Here is a 14,729-nt window from a genome sequence, read left to right as displayed (position 1 = left end):
ACATGAAGACTCCATCAAGCCACGTAAGCAGGTCACCAATTTGGCCAAGTTTAAGGGAAGATGAAGAACCAGTCAGTAGGACCTTTTCCGATTAGAACAGTAGATTAGCGTCGAAGGTCAATTAAAGAGTCTTGTCAGCTGGTGTGGTTGCTTAAATCTTCCCTTCCCGTAAGCCCTATGTTCTTTCGGTCCACATAGATAGGGGTGCATTTCATCAGTGCGGAAAAGGATCATCTTCTTCTGAATACTTGAGGTTAGATTGTAATGCTACGAAACATCTTACCGATATCCTGTGCGTCGGCAAGCTTTCTGCTTCTTTTTCCTACTTCACTAAGGCCTTCAACCTTTAAATTTCTTGAGACTGAGGTCACTAGAAATATCGTATTACAGTCCGAACAAAGTTGTGGACTGCGTTGACGATCGTCCGCTCACCAAATTATGTTGGAATGCAGTTGCAGCTAACTCAATAAATTTAAAGTTACAGCTGAAGGTGCTTATCGTTTGTACGTTGATTTTTTATTTTGTTTGTTTCTTTATTCTGTCCCCGGAATTTTAATCCGTTAAATTCGATACTCCCACTTGACTGGTTCGTTTTATATCTGGTGTGCTTATATTGCCATTGTTAATTTGTGCTCCATCATTCTCTGCATCAAGTTTGATTTTCGATCCAAATTCATCCACTCCACTCCACTCCACTCCACTCCACTACAGTCCAATTCGCATCATCTTATGCCGCACCTAATAAACCACAAAACCCACAACAACTACCGTGTCTAACAACCCTTCCAAAGTCACAAGAGGAAGAACAAATGCATAGTATAATAGACCATCAACTGTAGTAAAGCAATTGTTCCGTCAAACAACCGAATACCACATAGGAGACCGATACAACAAAACACGGTCTGCAAAACACACCACACACCACACACAGAAACTCACTCCTACATTACTCCTAATTTACATAGTTCTGGGTAGCCTCCATAATCCGCTCATCCACAATTCACACAAGCTCACATACTGAGCCCCGAGAAAACAACAATTCACACAAAATCGTCCAAAAACCCATTCCACTCACTCCACTCCACTCTACTCCACTCGACTCCACTCTTCTTTACTTCACTCAATTTCACTCGAATTTCACTCATCTACCAAATGTCTGCCACTTTAATACCCGCATTTTACTCTCAATTCGTCTTTTTAGATCTCGAAAGATGGACAGGTAAAAGTGGGGATGCGGGCCACACTCGACTTAATCGAAGAAAATTTGATATATGGACGTGTTTTTGACGCGGAGTCCGGAAAAGTCCAAGAAGTTACCGCACAATTTACAATGAGAGGACTCTCACTGCAATCAGCCGACCTTGAAGGTATTCACTGTGGCGTACCGACTGGTATTCAGTTAGCCTTTTATATTCAAGTCTGATTAAATTGAATAAGTATGGGGATGGCCTTAAAAACCATTTGCGAACACTAAGCCCTTCGTTCGAAATCTCGGCACCGCTGACCTAAAAGCGAAACGCGTGAAACTACGGCAGTACCAAGAACAGGTGACCGATTGCGGGAATGTTGTTAGCTACGTTCATTTAGTTCACAGGTGGGGAGACTCACAATGAACGGGGCCCTTTTATCTAACAATGATAGAAAATTGCATGCTGAACTAGACCAGAGAGTATAAATTAATCGAGGTACACAAAGTTCATGATAAATACACTTGGAAACGCACTGAAAAGGTACCAAGACACAAATCTTCAAAAAAAATCATTTGATTATTTAAGGAGAAATTCAGCAATAACACAAAAACGAACGTAGTAATCCAGCTACAAAACACAAAAAGGCTTATCAGGACCCCGTAAATGTCACGGGATGATGGAACGGCTGGTGAATTTTTCATACAAAGTTATTTGTGTAGATTTGGTACACCAACAAATTAATATAAGTTACGACATATGTGAGTGTCTGTGGCAGACTTTATATATATATATATATGTATATATATATATGCATGTATATATCGCAGGGCAAATATTCAGGAGCCCACTTACTTAGTTCCTTTCTCATGCAGTTCAGGGTTGTGAGGACCAATTTCCACTTACAGTTTTATATTTCTACCATTGGACCTGAATCCTGCGGAAGGATGAGTGATAACGCACGCATTTTTACAAAATTTCTTAAAAGGTATCAAAGTGGTGAAATGTGAGGAACATTTGAACGCTTACAGCCTTAGTAAGTTGAATTTTTTGTTACTGACATTTCTGTTCTGGCATAATCTAGGGAAAATGCAGGTCCTATTCGATGTTTTTTCAAGGAAACAAGGGCTTCCTGCAGACACCACACTTTTAGTGACAATCTCAGGAACCATCTACAAAAAACACCAGCGGTTCACTACTTACAACGTCTGTTTAAATATTCATCCCCTTTTAAGTGCAGCCATTCCGATGCATCATAGCGTATGTGCAATGAGTAACCGAGGAGTGATCTCACGTGTTTTATTTCCGTCCACATGGGGAATTCAAATGAACACTGCATATATAGATGTTTAACTCTGGAAATAAAGTCGGTGTGTGCCGGAAAGCTTTGTTGGAAACCGTCAGCAGTGAGCGTCTTACGAATCTTCTGGGGCATTAGAACCCTCAACTTCGCAGTTAGTAGTTAAATCCTAACCCCTTCGATTACAGTCAGCAGTGTGACTAATAAGCACTCAGGCAAGACGTAAAGCCACTTTTCCGTCATTCAAGTGGCCCACGCCACGTGTCCGCATGTTAAGTGGGCCTCAAACACCGACTTTTCAGACATGAGATACTTCATGGTTGCCCGGGCTGAAGAAATGGCTTGATTGAGGCACTCCATCCTAAGACGTTGATTCGAAGGTCTCGTGGACAAGATGATAAGATTATATTCGTTTTTTCTCGGGTGTTTTTTTGTCACCTCTGACCCAAGATTCGGAACTGCGTGGCAACAGTTGTTGCGGTTTTCTTGAGGAAATTTCGCTGAAGCCAGTGACACAATAGTCTGACCCACTTGGCTGAAGGGCCTGAGGACTAACAGGGTTCATGGAAAGATTCGCTTTTTTGTGACCTTACTGGGTGGTTCACCAGTGGTCGCTGTCAACCATTGGTTGATCTAGTTGTGCAGTATTTGAACTGACTTTACCTTACCAGTCCCTCCAGTGTTAATAAGAACAGTCTGGGTAGCTGTAGAAAATACCTGGTGGCCCTCAAACTCCTGTTACAGAAAACATCACGAATTTGCCTTCAAGCTCTTTCTGTAAAACGATTTCCTATAGCACGAAGACTTGGTATGCTTTGCCGGGCTTTGTCCTATCAGCCGTAATGAACTAACTCCCAGCTAGGATAACCCAAGAGTCAATTGGAACAATGAGGCCTGACTACCACGATAAAGTGACAGCATTGGTTCAAAAACAAGGTAGGCAGAATACTTGGCAAATTACATTGTTTAGTCTGTGGTATAATCAGTATATAACCATCGTGTTCGAATGTTGACTTCGTTAACGAATAATCTAAAGGCACTAACTTCATTTCTTGAAAAAAACGCCCTATACAAGTAATAATTGGACCACGATATGCCAGTAACCCCTGTATTTGTCAGCGTCATAGACTGTGTATACTAATTTCCCTGGTCGGCGGCTGAACATGATCGATCCAGTTCATTTTTTACCATCCTTTCACCTTTTTACTAGAAATTAAATCTGCAATTTCTCTCGAAATGTGCGATTTTATTGAGTCGAGCTATTTAATCGCGGGATGGTGCTTTGCCAACAATGTGTCACGTGACCAATCAACATCAGTTGCAGCGACAGTTAGTGTGGCATCCAAGTTGAATGGGTTTTCACCTAACTGTAACCTAATGGTAACTAAAACCTGAAAAATTAAATTAATGCTTATAGATAAACACGAGAGAAAGCGCTGTTTTTGGCACATAATTTGACATTAGGCGGGTAAAACACAAGCACTAGAGTTCGTAGACCGTTAAGACATGGGCGGTCGCTGTTTCCTCACACAAGAAGGTTCCCACGTATCTCAGCCTAGATGTATATCAAGCGGATATTTGCAAAAAGCGTCAGAACTTGTTTTCGAGGATGACCACATACATATATTTAGATAGTGGAATTGTAGTTCCTCGACATAAGTTGTTGAAAAAAATCAACATTTCTCTTCACCAACCTAATTTCTTCTTTATTATTTTGAATGCCATTCCACTTCCAGAAGCGTCTTTCGAATTCTTTATACCAGTCGGAAGTCAAAGACTTCCCGCCAAGAACTTGCCCAAAGCTCATTCGACGGAGTACGCCAACATAATTGAATTTAGTGAAATTTTTGTGAGTTGCTTGTACAATAATTTGTATGGTAGATTATTCACGAAAACCGGGATGTGACTCACTAAGGATGAAATTGAAACGACTCCAGATGTGTGATCTCCTTAAGTTACAACAAGCCATCGCGCGCCGGATTATTAAGCATACGAGGACGATGTGAAGTTTTGGATTAGAATATCATTGAATGAACGTGACGGTAAATGCTCATATATGAATAGTAGTCACTTTGAAACATGTCCGCCTCAGCCCACTGAGCATTATTCACAGATAACCCACCCAATCCAGCCTACCCTCGCAATCCGTGTACCAGTTAGTTTTCCTCCGTTCCTTATGTCACCCCATTCTTAATCCACTTAGTAAGGCTCTGACCTAATTCAGTGTTTGAATCGATGTGGACGAAGTGGCAGGTCAGTCTGATGATATCTGTGAGAAGCATACTCTAGATTACTCAAGCTCGATGTGGGAACTCCAGACCGTGTTGCCAAAAGGTGTAGATATCTACCGTTGAGGTCATTCCAGAAGCAAGCTTTGTTTTTTTAATAACACTGACTGGGCTGTTCTTAGACCTACACGGTTGAATAGCCTGCCTATTCTCACGGTTTCATCAAGCACCTGGTATAAAGTTTCTGGGACTTTCTTTGGCAGTTCTGTACATGTGTAACGGAGAAAAGTGGTGAGATAAACAGCTATGAATGTTCGTTAATTTAATAAAACAGAAACCACAAAATTACATTCTTATCTGATAATATTGTGCAAAACGGTTTAGTACATCGAACGATGCGAGGCAATACAAACTACGAGTCTGTACGGATCGTTCTTGGTAACCTAGTACCGGACGCGAATGAGGGAAATGAATTCAAAGCACAATTTAATGGTCCTCACTAAAACGTTAAGCCTGACCGGGGGAACTTGGAGTTTCAAAGTACTGTGAATTCATTTGACGGTGTCTTACTAATTGCAAACCAAAACAGTGGGAACTATCTTTTATCAGTAAACATTGTCAGAAGTTCAGCATACATGAAGTGACTGTAGATTTTAACCAGGCGTATCGCAGCTCTTTTATAGCCTGCCATTCGACGCCGGCACAGTATATTTCAGAGAACCGTTCACAGGCAGGATTTTCAGTAAATTGTTCATCAATAGTCTCTATTCCGTCAGAGTCTGGTGCATTTTTGTGTCTCTGAGCGTCTTACGTATTGCGTGCAGCTCAGATTCAGTTACTGATTGGATGCTAGAGCATTTTATGTGTGGTCTGTGGTTTTAGAGGAGCTGTGAGTAAGCAACAAAAGCCTATGCAACTACTGTGCACCCTACGTAGTAGTTTGAATAAACTAAGTTTCAGGAAATGGCATGAATTCAAGACAACCCCAGGGTCTTTACAGAGGATGGAATACAGCAGAAAAGACTTCCATATGAACCCAGAGTTCTTGGTATCTTCAGCGGCATACTAACTGATGAAGAGACTGCTAAGTGAAATAAATGCAACCATACTACTTTCACGTCAAACTCAAATCGAAGATCCAAAACGTAACAAAGGACCGGTCAACTATGATTTCTCTGACTGAAATTGATGCTGAAGAGAGAAAAAAGCAGTTACACGTAAAAAGTCAAGATTACAGAAACATCTTCTTAAGTCTATCTGAAGTTTGCTTTTAGGTTGGTTAGATTTGCTACCCCGTAAGACTAACTAAATTACATCACGTCAGCGAAATACACACAAAATTGGAGGGTGACCTTTTCAGACATCTAGAAAATACCTGTCTCTAATGCATTCACATCCAGACCTCTCCTGAAAAACACTTTTTGTCTATGCATATGACGAACGTTTTCTCATTGCCTTATTCTCACCATGCTTATAAAACCGGATCTATTCATCTCTCTTTCAAGTTACGTGAAGACCTGTTACGTGAGCTTCAATTGCATACCGCAGTGCTAGCTGTGCATGTCTCCGATCTAGTGGTTTCTGACTCGCATATCATGGCATGTGGAAGCGTTAATTTTAACACGATTGAGCTACTAAACATCCAGACCGATTTGGATCAAGATGATCTCGTTGGGAGTTTCAATGACAAATTTGAAGGGGAAAAGATCCTGAAACTCCAGGGTAAGTTACAATACCGCTTTCAAGCTGAATTTTACAAATACGAGTTGATGCTTTGGCTTTATAGTTTTACGGATTTTGCGGAGTACGCTGCTACTAATAGGAATACGAGTAGGTTCCTCTATGGGTTTCATGAACCTCAGCTGGGAACATTCCCATTTCATATGTTAAGTTCGCATACTACGATAAATGTCTCCTGGCCACATTCTGTGAAAAACATAGCTCTTGGATCAGGCCATAAAAGTTTTTCGAAGCAGAAATCCCCATTTTTCAAGCCTGGATGACAGAAGCCATGAAGTATTCTTCACTATATACCAGTAATGCCAACATATACCAAGGGAAGCAGCAAGCGGTTTCTCTAGTACAAACATTTTCAGCTAGTGAGGTACTTGGCTGTTGGTTTGTTCTTTGAGATGGACAATTTGCTTGCAAACGTATCCTCATAAATCTCGGGGATAATATCATTGGGCCGTGAGTGGAAGTAAAACGCACTTTGACTCACAAAGCAGTGGTAATAGACTGGTGATGAAAGTTTGCAGTTCAATTATCTAGCTACCCAAGCTATCCATTGTCTTTTCACAAAAAACATCTCGAGCTATAGCATTGTGAAACTGATGAAACCTGGTAACAGAACCTGAAAACAGATACACGGCGCAAAATGACCTTAACTGCATCGAATCACTTCAACGCCGGCACTTTGCTGTTGGATAAGTCTAATCGCTGACCAGTCTGAAAGTTTATTGGTGCTGGCATCTGCAACATCTTTATCTGGATGGTAAAGTAGCTACTACATTACGGCAGAAGCTATATCCCGATTTCCTCAAGACAAATCAGTAGTATCGTTCCAGGGTATAAATACCGGTAAGTGATTAGTCTAGAGGTTCTGAATAGTAGAACATGCAGTTACAAAGAAATGGAGACCCGTTTAAGATGGATCAGGCTCAAACAGCGTCTACTCTGTAAGGAGGGTGCTAGACATGTGTGGAATAGTGTTTGAATCATTCGGTACTAGAACCACTGCTACAAAATATAACAATATAACAAATAAAACCATTATGTATAAAGAGCAATGTCATCGCCCAATACAAAGATACCTACTTGGGGTGCGACTCCTGGTGTCAGAAACAGCAAATCAGGATCATTTCTATCCGGCTCATCGAGCCAAAAGAGAATCGTCCGGTCTGTCGATGGCGCCACGAAATTCATCACCAGAACGTTGCCTGAGAGAATTAGTCCAGACCTTTAGTGTCACATAGTTATGGCACTAGCGCGCAAAGATTCCAATCAAAGAATCCGGTGTGCGGCGTAACCATGAGCCAAATCTTTTGAATTGGTTTGATCATACGGGGTGACATATGAACTTTTCTAAAGCTGAAGAGAGTGCGCGCTATCAATCGGCGTGATATGAGCGACTAGGAGAAGCTGATGCTGAGGTTTGTAATTTACTGAAGGGTGTTGAAGTTGACATATGAGACTTGCGTATTTGAAAATATAATGACAGCTAGTTAGTCGGTGGATCATCTAGTTTCAGCTGTTACAATATTCATTCAATGATATACCTGGTCATTGCGCTATGTAAGCTCAGCTTCACAATGTAGTTGGGTAGAGTACAGAGTACTCTAAGTTGGCACGATTGACTGATGCACAAGTTGGATACAGTGGGAATCATGAAGCAAGTAAAGATAATTGCACTTGAAGTACGCTCAGTTGCAATTTAGTTTAATTCTCACGAGAGACTCACCTGAACCTCTCGTTTATTATGTTCTACATGTGAATGTGCTGCATACAGTCCGCCACGTGTTTCAGTTGGTACGATATGCGAGATATCGCAGTATATTTTCATAAAAGAAACTACTCACAAGGTTGCGGTCGAAGAGTTTTCAGCAACCTTGTGAGTAGTTTCCTTTATGAAAATATACTGTGATATCTCGAATATCGTAAACGAGAGGTTCAGTTGAGTCACCCGTGAGGACCAAATTGACTTGCGAATGAGTGTATTACTCGAAAAACAGTCCAATTCGGGTACAAGTAGAACATAAGGTTGACGGAAACTCGGGGACTGCGCCTACCTGATGAACCCAAAGAAGGTCGAAACCGGTCTTGGGCTGTCGAAGAGTTTTCAGCAACCCTGTGAGTAGTTTCTTTTGTGAAGAAGAATTACACTTGTTTCTGCATGATACGGTTACGGAAATCCTTCCGAAAAAGCCAAATAAAGTAAATTGTCAAATACAAGCGTAAACCGTTTTTTCTTGTCAAAGACTGAGAAAGTATATACATAGATTGATGAACAGTGTAGAATCATCGATTAAATTATGGAACGAGCTGTTCCATCGCTCCAATTCAAATACCATCAGACGGAATAACGTGAGTTCTGACATGCATATAAGAGATGTACTCAGAGAGATAACAAATAATTCACAAAAATATAAGTGATGCAAAATAGTCCAGACATGGAGTGGAGAAGAAGTAAGTTTCAATGATGAAATCTGGTTGTCTCACACTGAAAAACCTAAAACGTTGTGTTGCTTTTGTACACGGTTTCGATACTACTTTGAGTAGTGTTGTCCCGTTTTCATTCCAGGTTTTTTTACTCACAGAAATTCCCTGCAATACATTCTGCTAGGTCTCGTAGACTAGGGTTGAAGTTTGCCCCCCCCCCTGTTGATCTCACGCAAGGAAACAGGATTCGGCTTTGGTTGAAATGGGGTGCGAAACATCGCTCTGTCGTTTTGCAATAACCCACTTATTTACCGATCACAAGCAAAAATGGGTGTTCCTGCATTCGGACATACACTTCTGAATCTCACACATTGATGAACGTAGTTTACCACGCATGGTGAGAGGTCTACAGGTCTATCAAACGACACAGCCACCGGCGAAAATGTGGGGATTTTCAAATTGAACGCGTGTGTTAGATTCAATTTATTCCCCGGTCAATACCGATGGCTCGGGTCACCGGATGTCAGTGACAACAAAAAATCACCAGTGACGTCACTTAAACCAGACGAATGAGCAAGAAGCTCCCGTGAACGAAAACTATGTGGTAGAGGACTGGTGAACTTAGAAACCTTTGACAAAAGACACGTATTAAAAATGGCGTATCGTGAAGCAGGAGGATGTAGTCGGCTGAGGTCGAAGTTTACGTTTATCTTTTCATCAAAAATTGTGCTTTGTTCCTGGTTCAATTAGGTTCTAACCATAGATTGATTGAGGACACTAGAGATACTCCTAATGGACCAATTTGAGACCGTTTGCGACTACAACACCGGGTAGGACTAATTTGATCCAGTATACACCAAAATGTCATCCAGACCCTACTATTACTACTACTTACTCGAGCTTTGGCCATTAGTCGACCAGACCTATGTAGAAGACCACGTTTGTGACTAGTCTTGCCTTATCCTGGTTGGACTGCTTTTCCGTACGCCAGTTTCTCCCCTTGAATCCCTCGATGGGTTGAATGTGTCTCCAGTGCTATCCTTGTTTATTGTTTTTTGATTTGCTGTCTCATACTGTTGTGTTTGGTCCAACTCAATCATGAGGTGGCCTGTGTGCAGCACATTCAGTTGTAGAATATCATAAACGAGAGATTCAGTTGAATCTCTCGTGGAAATCAAATTGATTTGCAAATGAGTGCATTTCTCGAAAAACGGTCCGACTTGGGTTCAAGTAGAACGTAAGGTTGACGGAAACTCGGGGACTGCGCCTACCTGATGAGCCCCAAGAAGGGCGAAACCGGTCGTCGTCTGTCGAAGCGTTTTCAGCAACCTTGTGAGTAGTTTCCTTTATGAAAATGAATTACACTTGTTTCTGCATGATACGGTTGCAAAAATCGTTCTCAAAAAAGCCAAATGAAGTAGATTGACAAATACTGGCATAAACTATTTTGTTCATTTCAAAGACAGAGATTAATTGCACAGATTGGTGAACAATGTACAACCACCAAACCTTACTATATCTTCTACTTGTTTAACTTTGATTATAAATATGTGTAAACGATACATGTATATATATATGTGTTTTTATCGAAACGGTTGAAACACTCCGACTGAGAATGTCATTGTTCTGTCATGAGTTCATAATTCTCTGTATCGATTACAGCACTCTATATAGAAGAACACGTTTTCGTTTGCGGGAAAAGGTGAGTGAAGAAATGATAGTCTATAAGAGATGAAAAAATTGCCTGTACAAAGAACACGTGTATCATGAAATAGCTGTTGCATCCGTTATATCCGCTTGATGCATCTAACAGCAAAGAAGTAATAATGAGTATTATACGTTCAGCTGTAACCCTCTTTCGGTGCATAGCTGTCATGCTACCCGAAGGAGGCAGGTTGCCCAAGCTAAGAGAGGACCGGTTAAGACGCTACGATTGGGTTCGAAATGCGGACCTCTTGGTTAGTGAAGTACGCTCGCTAAAAACTGGGATACCTCAAGTCTGTAGTAGCGAGGACAAAGCTAGGCGGACACATATCTTCAGCCGTCCATACTCTGGCCGGCACACATCCAATATGGGCTTAAGTGTAGTATCAGTGAGCCAATAATTCACTAAATATGTGAGAGATAAGTGTACCTGCAAGTTGGTCGTTTCAAAGTTCTGACCGGAAGTCAGTGAATAGGGCGTATTGTTGCTGGGAGCCGTAAAACCTCAGACTGAGAGGGACCAGACGAATTATTTTTAGGTAAGCACATCAAATAATGTAAGCCCCTACAGTTTTCAGATGATGTATAACTATTTTATCATTATTATTTATGAATTATTATTTTTACTTTCAGCCGATTTTTGGCACTTTATAAACAATTTAAAATGCTGTCCTGATTAACTATGTGCCCAAACAGGGAAGCTTGCCAGAATCAGTCAGTTCGGTCAACGTTTTCCGGTTTGATAAGCAAACTCAGGGCTGTAGGATCTATACATGTGGTGCAGAATGAACAGGTGAACAGATAAAAACTACAGAAGGGGTTACTGTCGATAGTCTGTCCCTATTCTGTGGCTCCGGCTATACTGAATGTGGATCTTAGAAATGCTCAAAAACTCCTCTCTTTTCGCAAGAAGACCACCCGTAGTTTGTCTTGGTTCCCCATTCGGCTGAACGCATGTTGTATCATGCTGTAGCATCACAAAACCATTTTCTACTGAATAGTGACACCTGACTTGCTTTATGTGGTGTCATCAGGATAGTACTTCTATGCTCTTGCACTCAACAAACCCATCCGGTAGTGCATTCTGAACATACGATCCCCGTTGCAACAACGTGTATATTAGCAACCAAAGCAACAGCCGAACAATGGGATCATTTGCAGACCCATTACGAGCTGACATTGAATGGTCTGATATCAAGTCTCGCATATGGGGTGATAATGTAAATCAGAATACGGGCAACCAATAAATGCATCGTTCGCTTATTTGTATCCTGCGTACTGACGCAGAACTGGCGTGAGGGTTTGTGGAAAGGGGACAAACTTTTTGGACTTCACTACCTTGAGCTGTCCACGCTCTCGGAGATTGTCTAAAAGAATGAAAACCATGTTGCGGCTAAGACCGACAGTGATTGAGTTTAGTCACGTTATTTACCAAAAGGATGGTAATCATACAACATTAATACTGCTATTAAATTCAAGTGAAACGATATGCATGGGCCAGAGAATCAAGTACTGAGCGGGGCTGACACGGGTTAGTTAGAAGTATTAGGAAGAATGGATGGGCCTTCCAAAAACCGTGCGTAACGGGGAACCTTAGGTAGTCGAGGGAAACTTATGTATAGGGTTATACATACAGCCGGGTACTACAATTTCAGGTTGATATAACCTGTTTTGTAAAACGTTTTGTTTACTTCAAACTCAGCGGTGCCGAAGGGTGAAACACAGATGGAATTTCATGACTCTCTGTGATATCCTCATTGATGGCCATCTAGGTTAGTCCTTCGCGATGAATGATTCTGTCACCAGGAATCACTTCTCGTAGTGCGATGGTTTGTGTATCGCTGAAAGTCGCTGAACGAAGCTGTGGAATGCCGACGCTTCACCTACAGATAGGATAGACATGGTTCCCTGGTTCACATAGTTAGAAGTATGATGTAGAAGTATGATTTGAACCTAATGGTCAAACTGAATCGGCTTCTGAGCCGAAGGTTTTGTTCGATAACCCTAAACGATCTCCTGTGCAGGGCTGGGCGTCTTGGCAGAATCTCAACCCAGATGAAATGCCAGGAACCCATGGCATCATCATATCTCATCGTTGTGCAGTATAAACAATAATGCGTAATACTAGTGTTTTATTATCGATGCTGACTATGGTGATGCAGGTGGCGATAGTGAGCATAAGGAACAAGAACTTCGAAACAGCGGCATTTGAGGTGATTCCGAAGTTGAGGGCAAGGAGATCAGCTGCTGTCCAGTACTTGTTGAGTTTATAAAAATATGCATTTGATTGTATGTGAAATCACTCACTTTATTATTTTATTTACCGCAAGAATTCTTTTACAATCAAGGAGTTCTTTTGAAGCCCAGACAACTGTGATTTTATTTCCATTCATGATCTCGGTTTCAAATTGTCGTGACATGCGGGTTGATTCTTTCCAGTAGCACTCAGGATACGGATACTTCAGACACAACAGAATAGTGTGTGTTCAATACTCGCCAACAATTTGCTTTCGCCCTCTTTGTCTGACTGCTGTTTGGTCGCAACCGCTTATCGACGCACTTTACTGCTTTGATCATCATATACGAGAAAAGCACAATGTTTTTTCTAAAATTTTATCCGGTTATTCACGAAATGATTCTGTGAACGCTCACACTATCGCAATATAAACACAAACTTTTTTAATTACGAAGAATTCTCAGCTCTCCTAAAAGAAGGTTTTGTCCATTGCATATAATTTTACGAGCCCAACGCCTTGTTTATTTTTTGAAAAGCGTTGGTCCAAAGCATTATGGTCATTGCACAACACAAATGCAATAGCCGTGTTCCTGTTCTGCCATTATTTTTCCGGTGAGCCCACACCAAGGGGAAGCACTGGACTCGAGTTTCGCTCTTATTAGAGCTCATCAGCAGTGCATACCAATGGCCGTGCCGGGATTTGAACCCCGGACACCCGACATGCGAGGCGAGTGTGTAGCCACTACTCCACCAACGCACGTTGGACGCATCTGAGCTTTCATATCTGAACAGGCACACTTTATCTATCCCCCAAAACCCCAAAATCGCAACCAAAAATCTGCCCAGTGAGTTTCAAGCGTGTGTCACGCTACCTGACTGGGAAGTCTTGACTGGCGAGTCAATCGATCGTCACAACCAGGACAGTTACTGGGTCGTGGTTTGATGGGTCGGGCAAACCAGTCACATCGCTCAAGTGTGAACACGTTCGCCTGTTCAGACGTGACAATTCAGATGCGTTATTGGAGTAGTGGTTACACACTCGCCTCGCATGTCAGATGTCCGGGATTCAAATCCCGGCACGGCCATTGGATATGCACTGCTGATGAGCTCTAATAAGAGCGAAACTAGAGTCCAGTGCTTCCCTTTAGTGTGGACTCACCGGAATAATAACGCGAGAACAGGAACACGGCCGTTCACAGAAGAGTGGTGTGGCTTTAAACAAAAATACCTATCCCGCAAAACCCCAAAATTGCAGCCGAATGCAATAGTCGTAGATAGTTGCGGAATTCGTAGAATCCACATTCGCGGTAAATTCGTTGCAGCAGTCCGCTTTCTGTCCTAGTACATGAACACGTCCGACATTTCGGAAACGATAAGTTTTGATGTGCCTAGCGAGAGCTGCTGCAAACTGCGTAGATCGCTTGCCACGCACAGTAAACGTTCAGAGTTCAAACCAAGACACAGCCAAGGGTACACAATGCTGATGAGTTCTAACAGGTTTGAAACTCGAGTACAAATCGTCCCCCTCTGAGGTGAACTCACCAGGACGCGAGAATAGCTTCAAACGAGAGCGATGTGAACGTGCTTCTACAAATACAGTAGTCTCTTCTCTAAATCTTTCTTTCTGATAATCAGAAGCCAGAGCTGGACAGAATAACCCAGTGGCCATCATCTTTGGTGCAGTGATACAACAGCAATGGAATCCATCAAAACGCAATGGCTTGTTGTTGCGATAGTTTATAAAGTAAGTAAGTGGTTGAAGTTTGCCCCAATGGATGTCATTAAACCTTCAAAAGTGCGGAAATGCTTTCGCCTTCTCTTGGACGAGGCAGCGAGGGTGTTGGAGTGAGTAATTATGCCACGGACGAATATACCATCTCAGTTTTACAAGGCTGCGGGTGGTAAATGTGCCTACG

The 14,729-nt window shown here is 41.9% G+C and overlaps 1 protein-coding gene across 1 annotated transcript in view; it reads left to right on the top strand.

Moving 5' to 3' along the window:
* The window catches only part of T265_15303 (hypothetical protein), a gene marked incomplete at both ends in the record, with an annotated part of 19,617 nt that extends 13,181 nt beyond the window's left edge, over positions 1-6,436 (top strand). Inside the window, 4 exons of the mRNA XM_009177481.1 lie at positions 1,202-1,367; positions 2,176-2,223; positions 4,224-4,336; positions 6,221-6,436. Coding sequence (XP_009175745.1) covers positions 1,202-1,367; positions 2,176-2,223; positions 4,224-4,336; positions 6,221-6,436 — 543 coding nt within the window. The remainder of the gene's footprint in view (positions 1-1,201; positions 1,368-2,175; positions 2,224-4,223; positions 4,337-6,220) is intronic.
* Between the last annotated feature and the right edge of the window lie 8,293 nt (positions 6,437-14,729).

Source organism: Opisthorchis viverrini, assembly GCF_000715545.1.
Source record: "Opisthorchis viverrini unplaced genomic scaffold opera_v5_430, whole genome shotgun sequence".
Taxonomy (NCBI): Eukaryota; Metazoa; Platyhelminthes; class Trematoda; order Opisthorchiida; family Opisthorchiidae; genus Opisthorchis; species Opisthorchis viverrini.
This window is presented reverse-complemented; position numbering and strand designations above follow the sequence as displayed.